Source organism: Sphaeramia orbicularis, chromosome 2 (assembly GCF_902148855.1).
Source record: "Sphaeramia orbicularis chromosome 2, fSphaOr1.1, whole genome shotgun sequence".
NCBI classification, from domain to species: domain Eukaryota; kingdom Metazoa; phylum Chordata; class Actinopteri; order Kurtiformes; family Apogonidae; genus Sphaeramia; species Sphaeramia orbicularis.
This window is the reverse complement of record NC_043958.1, coordinates 2,917,638-2,937,632: the sequence shown is the minus strand read 5'-3', so window position 1 is coordinate 2,937,632 and position 19,995 is coordinate 2,917,638. Positions and strand designations below refer to the sequence as shown.

Sequence of the window (19,995 nt, the reverse complement as noted above, 5' to 3'; positions counted from 1 at the left end):
AAAATAATGATCAAAATGATCAAGAAAATGAACTAAATAATGAAAACAATAAACAGAAAATGAAGAAAATAATAAATAAAATTAAGAAAATAAACAAAAAAGTGGTGAAACAATTAAGAAAATGGTTAACAGGTACAAAAACAACAAACACCCCATGTAGTTTGATAAATGACAGTAGTTGCAGATGCTTGTTTTTATGTTCAGTTAATGATATATTTTGCTAGAAAAAACCCCACTTTCTTCAATTTTCTCTGTTTTGATATAATAACCATTAAATTTATACTGAGCTTTAATAAACATCTACAGTCTATTCTATTCTATTCTATTCTATTCTATTCTATTCTATTCTGTTCTATTCTATTCTATTCTATTCTATTCTAAACAATATGAATAAAAAACCAGTACGTCAGAAAATAAGACTAGAGTGGATATGTAATTACAAAAAACTAAGAAGTAAAATGAGAATATAGAATATAAAATTTAACATTAAGTAAAATAAGAACAGAATTAAAAGTAGAATGAAATAAAAATGACATAAAATATGAACAGACACAATACTTACAATATTAACAGAATGTGTATCTATGAAAGTCTATAAAAACAGTGCATTTATGTTTGAACAATTTAAAGACACTGTGTTCACATCTGGCAGCGTAATGTAAAGCAATAAATCAGACTTACTTCTCAAATGGTTGTCTGCACAGTACATCATGTCGGCTGCATGGATGAAGTGGTATCCTGACCCCCTGGTGCAGAGCTCGGTCTCAGTGTAACCAAGAACCACCTTCCCTCTGTAAAAAAAAAAACAAAAACAAACATACTATGAATATGTGTCTGTTGCTCCTGAATGAAACCGGCTGCAGTGATTGGTTGATTCTCGCGGACTGGCCTGGTGTCAACGGCGGTGGGAGTGAAGTCCAGCTTGTGTTTGGTCTGGAACAGCAGCGTCTTGGTGCGGATCTCCAGGATGGACGGCGGCTGCAGCGGCGTGGCGACGGCAAACAGAGCGAGCTGAGGCGGAACCAGCGTCCCGTCCTCTGACAAGCGGTTCTGACCGTGGAGGAACTTGAGGCGGCCGTGGAAGTTCAGGGCCTGGACGCGACCACACAGGTGACAGACAGGACGGTACTGTCAGTATGAATCTGTTTACGTTTAGTGACTCTGTTATCGACACCAAACCTCATTCAGCACAAAAAATGTTCATTCACTTACAATGATTACAGATGTTTCCATGTTTTTGTGAATGAAAAGCAGGGATGGGAACGGATAAGAATTTAGCAATTCTGTTCCATTATCGATAGTACTTATTATTATTACTTAGATTAGATGAGATTGAGTTTAAATTAGATTTTTAGTATATTATATTATATTATATTACATTATGTTATATTACATTATATCATGCTAGATTGTATTATGTTACATTAGATTAGATTAGATTAAACTCGATTCGATTGCAATAGAACTTTACTGATCTGGGAAATTAAGGTCCCAGCAGCACCATAACATCAAATGTACACAAATAAGAAGAATTATAAGATAAAAAGGCAAAAAAAATTGAAAAAAAAAAAAAAAATTAAAACTGTAACAAAAACAGGCAATTACAGGCACATTAGAAACACTAGTAGTAATAAATAATAAAAGTAGCGATAATAATAATGATAACAATATTAATAATAGTATGTTGTCTTTACTATTCAAATACAACCAGACTTTAGAGGCTTCACAACCAAAATACAGAAAAAAACCTGATGACGTTCTCTACACAAACTGGTTCCCAATTCCTTAATAACAACTGTTTGGCTTTAGTGTTACTTTTTTTTTAACATAAACTAGTTGTTGTTTCGTCGGTGTTTCCTTTGTAAGTGAGTACTACCAGGAAGCCAGAGGAGTTGTCCAGGAGGCAGCGGAAACGGCAGCTGAAGTTTCTCTCCAGGAAGGAGGAGTTTTCTGGTGGGATGACCTGAGGGTCGTAGGCAATCACCTTGGTGCTGATATCAGCCGAGTTCTGATCCTCTGCAGACATCACAGACCAGTTAGTGCTGTTTACAGACTGGTACAGAACAGTAAGTTAACTGTACTAAATATAATACAGCACACTAGTTGGTTGAAGTTTTTTCTCTATATTTTAACACAAATGTACTTCTGATATTTATGTTCTTATTCATTTCAGTTTTTTATGTGAGGAAATCCCAGTCCATCCTCTAGGGGCCATGTTTTGGTTTTTTTGCATTTATATAATTTTATTTTTTCTCTAGATCCCATTAAAATGATCAAATCGCTCCTTAAAAACTGGACTCTGGTTTCTAAGAAACCCAGGAAATTAAAAGTTGATGCAACAGTTTTTGTTTTTTTTTTCCAGACACATTTTTTTCTTTTTATAGGATGTCAGTGTTTTTTTTTTGTATCAAAATTTTTTTTAGTAAAGCTGTGAAACTCTTGTCCCCTACAGATGACAAAAATGCACACATTTTAAAGATTGTGTCACTAAAATGCTTATTTTTTCACTCATCTGTTAAAATTTTACAGTTGGCGTTAAATACACTGCCAAAGGCAGGTAAAACATTATGTGGGAGTTTTCGTGGTTCTTTTATTCTCAAGTTTCTTTCAAGTTTAACCTTTTACTAATGCACTTATGGCTCATTCTAGAAATTTTACATTAAATTCCATTAATGGCGTCACCAAATATAAAGGTGCAGCGTAGTGATATGACTGAAGTTTTGATCTTTAACCTTTACATGTAAAGTACATGAAGTTTGACTATGATCCCACAGTGAAGTGTTCTCACCAGGACTGTCTTCAGAGGCATCGTTGTGACTGTTGGTGGGGTTGAGGGCGAAGTGAAGCTGCCTTCTGAACAGTGCACGGTCATCGGTGTGGATCAACTCAAACACACTCTGATGGACGACATCCGACTGTGGACACAGCGACAGAAGCAGGGACACAGATCAGAGGCCTCGTCACTCACCTTTCATCTGTTAATATGTGTTCTGGATCTGTGTTTATAAAAAAAAAAACTTGACATTTTCCACTTAACTTTATGTTTATTGTGTTAATCTGTAATAATCAGTGTCCATGTGTTAATGTATATGCATATGTGCTGTACATATGTGTGTATATGTATATGTGTTGTGTATCTGTGTTTATGTGTTAATGTATATGCATATGTGCTGTACATATGTGTGTATATGTATATGTGTTGTGTATCTGTGTTTATGTGTTAATGTATATGCATATGTGCTGTACATATGTTGTCCCAGATGTTATAGTCTGGGTAGTTTCGTGGCTCTGGTCCAGCTCAGCCCTCTCTTCTTGTTTGTGTGAACGTTTTGTTGGCGGGCTGCGTTCAAGACCAATGATGCAAGTGTAAACACCGAGTGAACATTGCCCCTAGCCCCGATAGAGCGACAAGTGGACAAATGCTACCGACTTACGGCTGAAAAAATAGACGCTGTTTAACTGAAGAGTGAACCACACCTCGGCCTCTTTCTGTTACTCAACCGTTCACGAACAAACTTGACACAAAACCCTCCTTTGTTAACTGTGCCTAAAGACCTGATTGAGTTGAAACAATCCTGTAGTTAGGATTTATGAGCACTGCAAATGTTTAAGCTGACATGAAATGTAGTTTCTTACCGCTACAGACTAAGAACTGAAAGCTGCTGGTGTTTTGGCTTTAGATTTTGGCTTCATTCGATAAAAAACATTCAAACATTGAGACTTGTGATACCTTACCTTTGTCAAAACATGTATGACAAGTAAGCTTTAGATCCTGATTGAACGGTGACATCATTACAAATGATGCAACAGTCATTTAAAAGATTTAGCAGGTCAGTGAAGTCAATAAAGTTTGTAATAGAGCAAAGCAGGGCTGCCAAATTCATTCTAGTTCAGGTTCAACATTCAGACCAATATGATCGAAAAATTTAAATTAAATTACAAGAAAATTACATTATGAAAATGTTCACATCTAAAAACTATCCTTTAAAAAATGTGAATACCAAGAAAAACTTGAAATTTCTTATGAAAAATATAAATTTTAACAATAGTCTGCCTCAGTTTATCATTCACACATGTACATTACAACTTACAGATCACAATGGATCTACAAATACTGTACACTAAATATTTAGTAACAGAGATAATATTGGAATTTGTTGAGGTTATTCATATTTTTAGTCACGGCCCAATATGATATCAAGTGGGTCGGACTAGTAAAATAATAACATAATAACCTATAAATAATGTTAAACATGGAAAAACAAATTGAGAAAAATGAACGGAATGAATAGAAATCAGCACAAATGACATGAAAAAATGCACAAAATGAACAATAACAAGAAGAAAACATGCATAAAAATAACAAAATTGTTAAAATTGCACATTTGTTCAGATTTTCATTAAATTTTACACTAAAACAAAGAGAAAAAAAAATGTAGTTGTCATTATTTATAGGGTATTATGTTATTATTTTATTGGTCTGATCGACTTGAGTTCATATTGGTCTGAATGTGGAACCTGAGTTTGACAGCCCTGCCACTGAAAAACGAACACAACACTATTTATTTCAACTGGTTTGAAGAAGCTATACATGTCTCTGGATCATCATCACTGATCAGAAGTCTGTGATATTCTTACCTGGTGAAACCCGAGGAAGTCCTGGATGGTGGGGGATGTGTAAAAGACATAACCCTCAGCTGTCACCACCAGCACAAAGCCGTTCAAAGCCTGCACAGCAAACACAGCCTTCAGACAGCAGATGAGGACAGAGCTCCACAGAGCCTTTAGAGCCTCTCACATACTCTCAACTAGGGATGGGAATCCAGAACCGGGTCTTCGATAGAATCAGTTCCCAGAAGTTCATTTCCTTGGAATGGTTAATCTGCTTATTTTAATGATTTTGTTCTTTCTGTCATTATCAAATTCATATATTTCTGATGCTGCTACACCTTTTTAATATTTTTAAGTCACAAAAGAAAACTTTCCTGTCATACTGAAATAGAAAGTAACTTCCATGACATTTACCTGTAATGAAAACAATGTTACAAAATAAAAATTAACCCATGAAGACCCAAACACCCACTGGCAACCAAAATCATTTATTGATAGGAAAAGTTAAATAACTGCTGATCCACTAATCCTATCAATTTGTGTAAATAATTGGTGAAAAATACAGTTTGCCATCTTTTCACGGTCATCAGATATGACCCATTTGGACGTTCAGAGGCTCCATAGTGAACATGGAAACACCGTCATTTTCTACAACACTGATTCACAGGCAAAACCCATGGAGTTGGATCAATGACAGCGGACGGACACACTTGTTTTTATGTTCAGTTAATGATGCATTTTCCGGAAAAAGTAACTTTTTTCTCCATTTTCTCTGTTTTTGATATAATAACCCTCAATTTTAATTTGAGCTATTATGAACATCAATCATGGTCAGTAAATCAAATGTAGAAAAATATCAGATTTTCATTTAAGAATGTAAAATACTGACCATATCATTAGAGTGATTGGTGATAAATCACTTAAGAAAAGTTAAAAAAAGGGAAAAAAAATCATTTGTCAACTGTCACAAAAGTAGCACTGGGTCTTTATGGGTTAATAATTCAACTTATCGGTTCCACTGCGTCAACCTGTTTACTATTGTACATGAATAATCTCCATGATGATCATTCTGTTTTCATTACAGCCCTGGTGATTTTTCCTTTTATTCACTAACTTTTTCACGTCAAGACCCAAAGGAAAAATCTGTCGTCCCCTCAGGACCCAAACTCACAAAAAGACAATATGAATTCCAACAGATCTACATTTATTTCCAATGAAACCTCCACCATAAAACTGTCTCATTTTAACTCTTTTACATTATTTTCATCTTTTCATCTTAACATTATTTTTGTCTTTAACCTCATTTCATTTGTCTTTTTCCAGTTGCTGCCTCTTCTTTCCATTTCACGTTTCTTTGTTGAGGAAAATATTTATTAATGTTTCAGTCTTTATTCATCAGGATTGAATTTACATGTCATATTATTTGTGTCGTATTGAAGCCTCACCTGAAGCAGCAGATCTCCCTCTGAGAAGCTGATGCCGTCAATGGACGTCACCTGACTGGAGGAGACTGCAGGGGCGGAGCCTGTGGAGCAGGAAGTCATGGCGTTGGGAACATTCGACCCAAACATCAGGCTCCGTTCGCTGCTCCAGCTGAGGCCGTTCTGACCCTTCTTCATGGTGGCTGGAGGGACGAAACAAAGAAAGAGTTCTTTTTTCATATTTCCAGTTTGTTTGGAATAAGTGACAAGATGAAAACAACTTGACAAAACAGACGTGATCTGATGAAAAATAATGTCAAAGCTTAAAACTATGAATCTATTATTAAAATTCCAGATTAAATATTATGATCTGAGGTTCAACCGGTCAAAGACTAAAGCCTACTGTACTTTTAGTTCATTTGAAAGCTTGCAGTTTTTCATTTTTACAGCAGTCATGAAGTGGAGCTGGAACTCTGCTTACAGTATCACATATCAATCAACTGGAAAAAATGCACTTCTTTGTAAAAACTAAAAAAATACAAAACAACAACTTGCTGTTTTCTTGCAGAATGCTATTTGGGAATGAAACCCAAAAAAATAACGCACTGTTGTTGGACTAAATTACTTTATACTAATAACATTCTGAAAGACAACAAGATATTTTACATTTTCTCAAAAACGGTATTTTTCATATTTTCCAGCCATCGATATACACAGTCTGTTTTCATACAATTATTTTTTATTTCTAAAAGAGTAAAGATGTCACGAAAGGGAAAATGAGAGGACTCAAATGCACAGTACTGAAGGGAAAAAATAACAAGTTTATTTAACAAAAAATGAAAACCAGACAACGAAAAACCTAATACAAAAACTAAAGTAGAGTCCATAGGAAAAAAAACATACAAAACCTGAGTCAGAGTCCGTGGATGAATATGATCAAATGTCCGGGCTATGGAAAGGAGAGAGGAGTAATGGACCAGCGCTGCATGGCTGCAAACCAAAGCCTTAAATAGGCTGAAGGTAATTGGCTGCAGCCATGCAGCGCCAGCAGGTGAATCTGATGATGAAAATGAAAAGGTGGAGCTGAGGGTCGCACAGGCACAGGTCCATAACCAAAAGGGAGGAGCAAAGAGTCACAAGCACAGATCCTGACAAAAGAAGGTGTGGATTTCTGCTGTATGTACAGATTTGTACTGTCTTAATTTATGCATTTATTATTTATATTCAAAATAATAAAATGAAAGAACAAGAATCAATGGATAGGAAGTAAAACTATGGAAGACTCCTGGGATAGACCTTAGCCAAGATGCGAACATTTCAAGGTACAGATTCAATCACATCTGATGATTCATTACAATAATAATAAAAATAATTGTTTTCAACCATGCAACTCTGCCAGATCTCCCAATAAGTGGCAAAAAGGAGAAGTTTAAAGTAAGAAAAGCAGAAACAGAACATTTGTTTGTCTTTTTTTTTTTTTAATCAGGGTGGAGCTGCCTGATGTTTCCTGCCATCTTACAACACTGTCACTCAGTCCTTCGTCCTCTTCCTCCTGTAGCACTTATTAAGCAGCTCTTATCACCCAGAGCAGCAGAAAAACAAGTACAGAAAAACAACAACCCTTAAAATATCCTGTGAGAGAGGAAGCAGGTGGGTTTTTGAGGAGAAAACCGATGAAATGATGATAGAGCAGATGCACATAGCCCTGTCTGAATCCTCCTCTATAATTAGCATTATAGTTTTGTTACTGGGCATTTTATTTTGAAAATATCCCGTGCACGTGTCTGACTTCCTGTCCATCTCATGTTCTAAGCAGCTTGACATGGCTTCCAATTGACATGAAGCGCCAAGCTCTTCTGGAACACTGAGCTTCTGGAACACTACACCAAAGAACCAGGAACTGAAAGTCAAGCCCAGTAATTATTATGTTTATTATATTTATAACAGCGGCAGCACAGTGGAGCAGTGGTTAGTACATAGCAAGATGGTCATGGATTCGATTCCAGGGTACTCTGGGTACTCTGGCTTCCTCCCACCGTCCAAAGACACGAAACTAAGTAGATTATTTTAACTCTAAATCACCTGTAGGTGTGAATGCGAGTGTGAATGGTTGTTGGTCTGTATATTTGAGCCCTGTGATGAACTCATTTACCGGGGTAAAAGAATTTCTGGTAAAATGTGTGGTTTGTGTTTCCACTGAAAAGTGCCTGGAAATGTATTGAAATCAAGTGCAGGTCATTACAAGTAGCCAACTTGACATTCTGGTGAATTTCTTTTGAGCATATTTGGCAAACAGGTTCAACGAGGTCCATGCTCTTCTGGGTGTATTTGCAGAATAAGCTCTTAACACTTAAAACATTGTATTTGGCTAAAGGGCTTCATAGTTTGTCTTCTTTTGCTCCATTTTCCGAATGTTCCAAACACAAAAATAAAACCTTTAGAAATGGAATAAACAAGTTTGCAGATGACACTGGATTAAACATGGAGGGTGAATCCAAGTGTGTTCTATTAATAAGTGTTCTTCAACACACAGCCCCACTCCCAAGGCAATCTGTTCCTACCCTGCTCCTCAGAACAAGTATCTGGGAAGGTTAGTTCCTTTTCCACCACATGAACTTTAACTTTCTCCAGCATTTTGAAGAAGCATGGCACATTTCCACCGAAATTACCCAGTAAATAATTTTCCCTTAATCTTTAACTCAACAGCCTCTTTTCCACCAACATTCCCAGGAATTTTTATTTCCACAAATTTATTTACCAGGGTAAAAGAATTCCTGGTAATCTGTGTTGTTTGAGTTTCCCTCTAAAAGTTCCTAGAAATTTATTCAAATCAGGTTCTGTCGGTTCAAGTCGTGAACTTGAAGTCCTGGTGAATTTTTTTTGAGTGGGTGAATGTGCGCATGAAACACTGCAATTGTGTTCCACCAATCAGCGTTCTTCAGCACATAACCTCTGAAAAGTCCAACCCTCCTCTTAAAGGAACTTTTTTCAGAGAATTTGGGGTTGAGGGAAAAAATTTTCACTTGAGTGATTTCAATGGAAACCCACCAAGGTTTTTCAAAGACCCAGGTAAATGTAAAGTTCTTGGAAAAGAGGCTCTTCAATGAATGAATACTTTTAACAATAGTTTTGCTCTCTCTGTAATACTTCTTAAACACTATTCCTTCAGCCTGCTGGTTTGGAGCTGTGTTTTCATACCGTCTGAAGCTCTAGGTCTCATACACGGAGGCTGGCTCAGCCCCGGCCTTGTTAAAACTCAGACCAAACGAGGAGAGCAGACAGAGCCACAAAATTACCAGTTGGCCTCGCCGTTTCCCCTGTGGACCAAACGCAGCCATTTTGGACGACAGAAATTATGTGAAGTGGTTGATGAAGGCCCAGAGAGACTCAATTGATCTGGAATGAGCTGGTTTTCTAACAGCGCTTGTGAAAAGTTTTGTTCCTAAAGGAGACCTAGCCATCGATGGAAACACAGAGTGCCTTCTCCAACAAAATGATTATAAAACCTTCTGTATATAATTTAGAGAGCAGATAATAACCCACAGATTATGACTGTCCCTCTAAAAAGTTACAAAGAACATTTCCAAAATCAAAAGTTCCTGTTTTTCTACTATGATTACATATGATGGAAGGAAAGTACAGAAGACTAAAACATGCTGGATACTACAGATTTTACAGCACAAAACTGTCACAAGAGCTTTTGAGACATGATTGGTTTTTCTTCATCTATATTCATTATTCAAGTTGAACTGAATTGAGTTTTTACCAAAAATATCTGAAAACTTAAAGGTTTCCTGCTATGTGGCTGCCCACTGAGGGAATCAGTAAAGACATTTATCAGTGTATTTATATGAGCTGTAATTATAGATCTTTGCTCGGATTCCCTCTGATGTGACTTTACTGCTTAAGCCTGAAGCAACATGGATTCCAAAACTGTGATATTTTAGCTTCATCTTTCCATAAAGACATCAAACAGCATCAGGGCATTGAGCTTTATATTTATTCATTTTCTGTTGAATGAACGCTCAAATCCAGGTGTTATTCCGCTTGATTTCCACCTCCTGCAGCTTTAACTTGTAACTTTTCACTGTAGTGTGTCTTTAAATCCCCATAACCAGAGTTCCTATTTACATCCATCCATTAATTTAAGAGCCAAAAGATTTCAAGCAATCATTGAGTAGAGATCACTGAAGATGCATGATATTCTGGCTTCTCCATGGTGGGTTGGAGAGAAGGCTGGTTTATGTAGGCAATTTCCTTTATACAAGGAGAGAAACACGCCAAGGGAAAGTACAGTTTATGTAAAGCCATAAAAGTACCAACAGAGTCCGATAATTTGAGATGTGCCGTACGAGCTGGCACAGAGACCAGACCAGAACCCACAGCGTTCATAGCCTTTTACCCTTTTTTCACTGATGTTATCAGCTCAACTCGCTGCAACTTGACTTGACTCCACTGCAGGATAGTTCTATCACAGTGCAGCTGGTTGTCAGACAGCTTAAGCTAATGTGACATCGTAACTGCAGCTATGAGAGAGACAAAAAGAATAAAACTTCAAACTGTCTGTGTAGGTTCTCATTTACCCAGGTCATCGTTCTTCTTGGTAGTTCTTCTTGGTTCAACTGGACTAGTTTAGCTCTTTTGAAAATGTTTCGTCTCTCAGTCACTTCTTCATTTCTTAAGATAGGTCAGACCTTTTCAGTTCTGAAGAACAGAAGTCTCTTGGAAGAGTGACAAAATGTTTTCAAAAGAGCTTAACTAGTCCAGGTGAAGCGAGAACTACCAAGAAAAACTTCAAACTCTAAATTATAATCTAAGTTATAAATAAGATGCTAGATTACACTCTTAGTTCTTTAGACTTCAAATCTGGTCGGTTTATCAATTCAGTATCAGTTCCTACAATTAAAATCTTTCAATTCCAATCCCTCCCCAGTCACTAAAGGTGTGCCCAAGGTCTCTGTCCTGGGGTCCCTTCTATTCATCAACTACTTCCTCTCTCTCTGCAATACTTTCTGTAAATTCAATATCTAGTTTCACTGCCTCATGGATGACACCCAGCTCTATCTTTTCAGCAAACTGAACTCCACACCCCCACCCTCCTCCCTCACCTCCTATTTATCTGAAATAAAATCCTGGTTCACCTCAAGCTTCCTGAAATTAAACAGTGACAAAACCAAAATCCTCCTCATTGGAACCTAATCCACACTATCAAAAAGTTGACAGTTTCTCCCTCACAATTGACAGCTCCTCAGTTTTCCCTTCCCCCCCAGGTTAAGAGTCTGGATGTCAGTCCACATACTTCCATCTATGTAACATTAACCAACTCAAACCTCACCTGTTCAAGATCGCCTACTCGCTATAACAATTTTCACTGCATTTACACTGATCTGCACTTCTTTTATCTCAATGCATGTTGTTTTTATCTACTGTTTTATTGACTGTTGAATCGTGTACAGTGTCCTTGAGTGTCTAGAAAGGCACATAAATAAAATGTCTTCTTATCATTACTACTGTCAAGATGCAGCCTACATGAAAAGATCCACTGTCTTCAGAGAATTCCTGCTAGCTTGGTTTTGTGTTCGACATTATGACATGATGACAGACGACTGTATTAATGCAGTGATGATTCTTGACCAATTAACCTATGATCTCCATAATTGTACAATACTGAACCTTCCAAGCTTGCCAAAGTTGAGCTATGGCAAGTTGAGCTAACATCATCGGTGGAAAAGTTGTACATGTTAATACATTGCTCGTTACCAGATGCCAGATTTTACTCTTGTTTAAGGAGTTATAAGAAAACAGCTCAGAGTCTATGGTGTACTTCAGTGTGTTTTGCACCCTTTTTGTGTGTACAAACTCAAAAGAATCATGATGATAACACTTTGTAGCACTTGCTGGCCTACCAACATTAATGGTATAAATCCTCCATAATGCAGTATTCTCTATATAACTCCATAATTTTCCTGGTACTAGGCCAGCTGAATGACATAGATGGAAAAATATTTAAAAGACATGAGACAAAAACACACCTGTTTCTCACACACAGTCTGATTTCATGTGTTAATGTTGATTTCATTAATTTTACCTTGTAGTCTCAGTTCCTTTTAAATATTTCAAAGATAACATCCAGATTTTTGAGGGTTTAAAATCTTTAGGTCAAAGTGAAATGGAAAAATGGAATTTACTGTTAAAGTTAAGTTAGCACGATCAACAAAAATTCAAGAAAAACATGACAGATGAGGCATGTAGGTTTTTTTCTGCAGCAAAGTGTAATCAACCATGTCACCTCATGTGTAATTTAAGCATGTACTGTGTATGCAAACACACACTTTGAAACTAAACATTACTAAAAATGCATCGCAACACCTGATCACCCGGAAAAAAGGGAAGAAATGATGACAGATGGAGTGACAAGAGAAAAACACTGTTGTCAGAGTCAGTGTTTCTCAGAAACAATGCTGAAACACTGGTGATTTCCCATCATGTGTTGTGAAATGAGTAAACATGTGAGTTTTAATACTAGGTTCATGTTAAAATACACTGCTTCTCATTTTTAATCCACTGCTCCTTTGCTCCATGCCATGAAAACAGTTTTATAGCTCCCACGGCATGATCTGCATGTCATTTAAGATGATTTATGGCAAAGCATAACAGCGCCAATCGATTTCATGCAGTCTCATATTGCAAGAATCGGACTAGACAAGGCCCTTTTCTTGTGCAGGCCTACAGTGCTGTTTCACGCTTCAGTCCGTCCTGAGGAGGTGCATACAGGTGCTGCTTTTAGTGTTTGTTTATCCAGGACACATTCTGCTGAGTGCATACACTCACTCCCAGCAACACCCTGCTTAACATCACTGGAAAATGCAGACGACAGCCGCCTTTCCTTATCTTCAACCACAACGTCTCCTCTTGGACTTCTAACCACCTTATACGAAAACTTTAAACCAGTTCAAGGTATCATTCGTAAAGTTGAGATTATTCACAGAGGGGGGCAGCGTTCTACCGGGAAGTTAATCAACAAAGACCAGGCTAAATACTTTACTAGAGCTGCAATTCTACTTCTATAAAAGTGATGGAGTTTTATTACTTATTGTTACTATTATTTTTTGTATTGTTTCTTTTCTTAGACTACCTTATGCATGGACATTTTCTTACACGTTATCTTGTTGCTGCTTTGATCTGTGGATTTCCCAATTGTGGAATCAAAGTTCCATCCATCCATCCATAGAATCATCCATCCTTCCATCCATCCAAAGACCCATCCATCCATCCATCCATCCATAGACTCATCCATCCATCCATCCATCCATAGAATTATCCATCCTTCCATCCATCCATAGACTCATCCATCCATCCATCCATCCATCCATCCATTCTGAATTTTTGAGTTGCAAACAGTCAGTCTTACACTGGTCACTGGTCAAGACTGCAACAAGATGAAGTGCAATCTTTCACTGAAAATATCAACAATCACGGATATTCAAATTATTTTAGTTCAGGTTCCACATACTAAATCTAAACACATCTAAAGTGGGTCAGACCAGTAAAATACTACTATAACAAGAAAAGCACTCGGAGAGCGCAGACCTCCGCCAAGACAAACAAACAAACACACACGCACGCATGCACACAAAGCAAAGCGATCACAATACCTCCTTGTGGGGGTAATAGCCTAGAAATAATGACAACTCCAAATTTGAGAATGAAGAATGAGATCATATTTGGCTGAATGTGGCCCCTGAACTAAAATAAGTTTGACTGGTTTAGACCTTTACCATGCGCAGCTTTCCATTATAGCACATAAAGTAAATACAGTGAACATAAGAGGATCCGTGACCTTTCCCTCGAGTGGACAGTAAAAATATGAAACCTCTACTAGTCTGCACCAGCTGCTGCTCAGCATCAACAAATGAACTAATATTCACAGAACAGTGAACGGAAAAGTCCATAAACTCGTGTATTCCCTTTAAAGTCAAAATGTGGAACACAGTACCAATAGGTGGTAGATGAGAGTCAAGGCTGTCAAACACATTCAGCCCAATACGATCTCAAGGGGGTCAGACATAATAATATATGAAAAAAATTGCAATGCTAAACTTGTCTCTATGTTTTAGAGTGATTTTTAGTGTTTACATCTACAAACTATACTTTAAAAAAACGTGAAAAACATGAACAACCTGAAATTTCTGAAGAAAAATAAGTGTAATTTTACAATTATTATGCCTCAGTTTATCATTTAACTATACATTACAACTTACAGATCACAGTGGATCTACAAATACACAAAACATTTAACAACAGGCAGAATATTGGCAAAATTGCACTTAATTCTCTAAAGACATTTCAGGTTGTTTATATTCATTCATGTTGTTCACATTTTTTGTGAAAGGATAGTTTGTAAATGTAAAGGTTTTCATGTAACTTTACTTTTTTACACTAAGATGAAGAGAAAAATTTGGAGTAGTCATTATTTATATGTTTTTAAGCTAATATTTTACTTTAGATCATATGGAACCTTAACTAAACTGATTTTAACATCCTTGATTACTTTCCCTCTTCAGTCTAATTTTTGCACTTCACAAATTCATTCCACAGAAGGGATTGTACTCTTTGACGAGCTGGTTTTGGCTCATGGACTGTATGTTTGACACCCCTGGTTTAGGTTATATATAGCTCCAAGACGCTTTATTTATGCTATTGTTGTATTTGCAAGACATCTGACTTTTTAAGTTGTTTTTTTTTTAAACAATTATATAATCTTCTTACAAATATACTTGATTGTCAATATCCTCAGTGTAATCTTTGCATTTAACAAATTCATGCCCAGCTCTATGTTCAAGTCAACTAACAGCACAAACTCACATTCTGATAATAATTTGTCCTCATTTTGACTTTTTGAAGGTATAAATATAACAGTTTTTACTTTTAGTGCACTTTTTGCCTGTCTGGTCAAATCCAGACTATTTGTATCACCCTCCTGAGTGGTGAATCTAGCTGGTTTTATAATATTAATGCATTGGAAATCAAACCTGGAGACTTTCGGCTTTCCGTGACACCTGGTTGGACATGCTTTGTGTAACCTGACCACACACAAACATCCTTTCACTCTGCGGGACTGACAGGCAACGCTTGAGACACGATCCCTTTACACTTATATCATTATACTAGATACAGGGCGACCAGAGCTCTAAAATTAGAAAAAAAAAACAACTCCAAAGCAAACTTGTAATGGATACGAGGGCATATTTTTGTTGATTAAGTGGTAAACTGATGATTCTTTGTACATATATGGCACAGTTGTCCATTTCTATAACACAAACAATATGTGGTGTGAGTGGGATGTTAACAGATATTGAGGAAAGATGTACGCTATCCAAAATTAGACACAAGAATTTTGCCTTTGTCTTTGGTTTCACTGTTGCCTGAGTGTGGTTTTGGTGTGAGTGTGTGTTGGAAGGGGGGGCTGCCTAAGCATGTTCAGACCTCTAACACACACATATACTGTATAATATCTACACACTCATAGCTGAAGGCGATTTAGTGAGCCCCGCTGCAGTTACAATAAGCTATTTTAGTAACTGAGATGAACACCATTATAGAAACAGAGACAGATATTTGATGAAGACAAGGAGGAAGAAATGAAAGCAGAGAATAAAGTTCAGAGGAAAAGACAAAAAAAAGGACACTACATATGTTTCAAGCATACAAACGGAACAAAAGAGGGGAAAAACAACAAACAGAGTGCCAAACAGGATAAAAGCTAGCACAAACTAATCAAAAACTGTACAAAGAACAAAACTGGATAAACAAGTCTGCAGACAAAACCATAAAACTCGAGAGGACTGCTGTAGGTGCTCTAGGGAACTCCCGCCTCCTTTTCTGACGTTGAAAAAAAAAAAAAAAACTCTGATTTTATTCAGGCCCCTGCCCCCAACACAAGGTTTAATCAAGAACAGCTGACAAATACCAACTTCCAGAACGGCTGTAAAATAGAAGAACCTCCTGAAACCTTTAAATGTAGAGCCTTTAGGTAAAAGCTCCTGAACACAAAGCTCAAGAGCTCAGTCCTTCTAAAACATGATCCACCATCATCCTCCGGCTTCAGACTCATTATACACATGGTTCAACAACACATTTTCTAGTCTTCTAATGCTATAAATATAAGTATAATGATGTCCATGCATGTATTTAACCAGCTAATAGCTAATATAGCTTAGGGTTATGAAGTCCATGTACATTTATGGGGGTTATAAAATAATAATATGAACTGGGACGCCATGTTTTATTAATTTACAACTTAAATCTCAATAATTTTTCTGTTGTGCAGTTTGTAAATTTATAAAAAGGGGATTGCAAGTAATTTGTTTTTTAGTTTTCGGTCTATCAGATTCTGCTGAAGAAGTGTTTTAAATGTTTTCTCAGCACATCTTTTAGTCTGAGGATAACATTTAGGATTAGAGATTTATTTATTTACTCTCTACACTGAAACTCATGTTGGCTATTGAAATGTTTAAATGCAGCAGAATGTGGAAAATATTTTACAATACAGTTGGCGATTCGAGCTCAAGTGGGTCAGAACAGTACAATACTATCATAATAACCTATAAATATTGACAATCTCTGTGTTTTAAGAGTAAAAAAGTAAACTACATAAAAGTTTACATCTCCAAACTATCTTTTCACAAAAAATGTGAATGACCTGAACAAATATGAACAAGATGCGTGGAATTTTACCAGTATCCTGCCTCTTACTAAATGTTTTGTGAATTTGTAGATCCACTGTGATCTGTAATTCATAATGCACATGTGTACATGATGAACTGAGGCAGAATATTGATAAAATGACACTTAAAAAATCTCAGGTTGTTCCTGTTACTCACATTGTTTTAAAGGATAGTTTGTAGATGTAAACATTGTCATGATGCATTAGTACTTTTTTCACCCTAAAACACAGAGAAAAGCTCGTAGTTTTATAGGTGTTTATTTTACTGGTCTGACCCACTCCCTCCCTCCGTTCGGTCCTTTTAGAGTACACTATTTGTCATTTTTCTGGAAAATTTACTCTAAATGTTTCACTTTCGTGTATAATTTAAGGACAATTTCAGCCAAGTTTTGGACAAAAACCTCTGTAAAAGTTACAGGGTGAAAAAAGTCAGTGCACTCATTGACCCCACCATCAAAGTCATATTACATGAAATCATTTAAGGCTGGTACCCCCCCCCCCCTTAAACCCAATACATCCCCGTCTTTTCTTTCCTTCTATCATTCCAAACATGCACCCCCCCACCCCCCATCATCTCCTCACACCCGCTCTCAAGCACTTTGCGGTTTCTTTCAACTCTGAAACCCAAGAGCTGAATGGAGTCATTGTTCTGCATCCCTTTGGACTACAGGGATGGGGGGGTGGGGGGGGGGGTAGATTGGACTGACAGGAGATCGGCATCACCGACACTCATGCTCTTTCTCTCTTTCTCTCTTAGTGCTGCTCACTCTCCCTCCATCTCTGACCCACTCTGTGCAGGTTTCGACTTGAACGGCAAGGATTTTGCGAAAGCACTGAAAAAAAAAAAAAAAAAAAAAAAGAAGCCTTGTCTGCTTTGGAAATTGACACTGATGCTCCAAGTTCCTCTGAGTGCTTCTCCATTTGGTCTGAAGCTTTAAATCATCTCTGTGTGTTTTAACATGGATCATCTGTCGTCTGATGTACGCACTCGCCTGTTATGTTGCCATCGCTTTGATCAATAACATTTAATTAACTACACACAAAGCAGAGACTGTGGAATCTGCGCAGAAATATGACAAACACTGTCCTGCAGGGGGCGCTTGGACAAGATGTCACGCTTCTATTCCACTTTCTACAATAAAGTCAATGCACAGAGACTGATTAAAGAAGGACTGAGTCCAACTTCTTTACGACAGTTAAAGTGAAAAGATGCTTTGGCTTTCAGTTTCACTGACAACTCAGATTAAGGATGGAAACGGATAAGGGTTTAACAATTCCCATTTCATTGCCAATATTGCTTATCAATTCGATTTCCTACTGATTCTCTTATTCTCATTGGATAAGGGAATAAACTATAGAACAAATGCTTCTTTAACCCTTTAACCCCTGACATGTCTGTGGTGAGCATTCTGAATGTGTGATTTTTTAAAAATATCCATAAAAATTCAACAATTTGCTCAATAAGAAAAATTTCAAAATGTGCTGATTGAATAGACCTTGTTCTTTCCATAGACACCTGAGCATGCTCAGTACACCCCTCATCACCTGTATAATGGGTGGTTAGGTTTAGAGCAGAGCAGTGAGTAAGACCGCCACACTATAAAAATAGATGGTTTGGGCTTTTTTCTTTTCTTTTTTATCCCTTTTTCTTTGTATTTTTTTGTTTTTACTGTTGTTTGCAGTGTTGTAGTGATTTTCCTTCATTATTTTTTACTGTGTTTTTACCAAGTTTTGACCGTGTAACTGCTTTTTGGAGTTCAACCAGGCATCAAAAAGCAGCTGGGCTGATTTAGAAAAAAAGAGCCCCAAAACTAAAACTACTGGTCCCAAATTCAAATACTTGTTGTTGTTCAGTGTGTTCCAGTTCACGGTTCATATTAAACATCCTAAATCTCCCATTCTACCCTGTTTTGACGCCTAAAATACACAATAAAGCAAAATGACTGCCATTGCCACTGCCAAGCAAATTCACAGCAGCACATTTACCTGGAATAATGTCTCAGGGGTTAAAGGGTTAATGTCAAACATGCACTAACTTCTACTTTTACCACAGTCTGTTTTTATACCAGTATTTATATATCCACACCTCTTATTTTCCTTCCTCTCCTGTACTTTGTTGAGTATTTTTGACACAGTATTGGTGTAATTTTTGTTTCTAAATGTCTTCAAGGATATTGTGCTTGTACTTTCCAGTTGTCATTGCTATGACTTCCTGTTCTGTGGTTAAAAGGCTCTATTTGATAACCACAACTATTTCCCTGAAGGCCACACCCGAATGGCATAGAAAATAGTAAACACTCTGACAGGATGAAGTGTCACACTGAACTATTTTCTTTTTTTTCTTTTTCCTGTCTGTCTGGAGGCTGTGGAACTTTGAGCTCAGTCAGTTTCAGGCCTGAAGCTGAACGATGATTCCTACTGTCAGCCGCTTCCTGGAATAATCCGTCAAAAGACACATGCACTGTTGCAGACAGTGAACGCAGCACACGCAGGTTCACACTTAGACATGATATATGTGGGTAAAGATGTAACTCCTTCAATCCCCAACATGTTCCTCCTCCAGCTCCAGTGACCTCTGACCCCTGGTATGGTACGATAAGAGTCTGGAGGAGACGTCTCAGCGTTTACATTCCTCTGAGCGGCGGGTCGCCCTCAGGTGCCTTCACACGACCCCCGCACCCACACCCATATATATCAACAGCACAAGTTCAGATGACTTTTTAAAATACATTTCTGAAAATAAATTATTTATTTTTACAAGACATTTCTTGGGGGAAAATGAACAACAGCTGAATTGAGAACAATCTATTCCATGGGTGTTAAATATACAGCCCATGAGCCAAAACCAGCCCCCCAAGGTCTAATCCACATGATGAATTTGCAGAGTGCAAAAATTACACTGACGATATTCACAGTCAAGGGTGTCACTGAGTCTGGACATGTTGTAGTGATCATTAAGTTCAATAATACATTTTTCAGTTCCAGATGCCTGTTATTAAATGTTTTGTGTATTTGTAGATCCATTGTGGTCTGTAAGTTGTAATGCACATGTGTAAATGATAAACAGAGGCAGAATATTAAAATTGCATTTTATATTTCGACAAAAGATTCCAAGTTGTCCATGTTTGTTTATGTTATTCACATTTTTCAAAGGATAGTTTGTGTATGCAAACATTTTTATAATGTAATTTAACTTTTTTTTTATAAGAACAAAGAAAATTTTGCCATTGTTATTAT

The 19,995-nt window shown here is 37.1% G+C and overlaps 2 protein-coding genes across 2 annotated transcripts in view; one reads left to right on the top strand and one right to left on the bottom strand.

Moving 5' to 3' along the window:
• LOC115431961 (NACHT, LRR and PYD domains-containing protein 3-like) overlaps positions 1-19,995 on the top strand; it is a 592,418-nt gene that overhangs the window by 328,358 nt on the left and 244,065 nt on the right. The window lies entirely within an intron of this gene.
• Positions 1-19,995, bottom strand: part of LOC115431969 (aryl hydrocarbon receptor-like) — an 82,703-nt gene that overhangs the window by 6,062 nt on the left and 56,646 nt on the right. Inside the window, exons 3-8 of the mRNA XM_030152710.1 lie at positions 6,057-6,235; positions 4,639-4,728; positions 2,789-2,915; positions 1,877-2,016; positions 890-1,092; positions 682-791 (exon numbers count right to left, since the gene is read on the bottom strand). Coding sequence (XP_030008570.1) covers positions 682-791; positions 890-1,092; positions 1,877-2,016; positions 2,789-2,915; positions 4,639-4,728; positions 6,057-6,235 — 849 coding nt within the window. The remainder of the gene's footprint in view (positions 1-681; positions 792-889; positions 1,093-1,876; positions 2,017-2,788; positions 2,916-4,638; positions 4,729-6,056; positions 6,236-19,995) is intronic.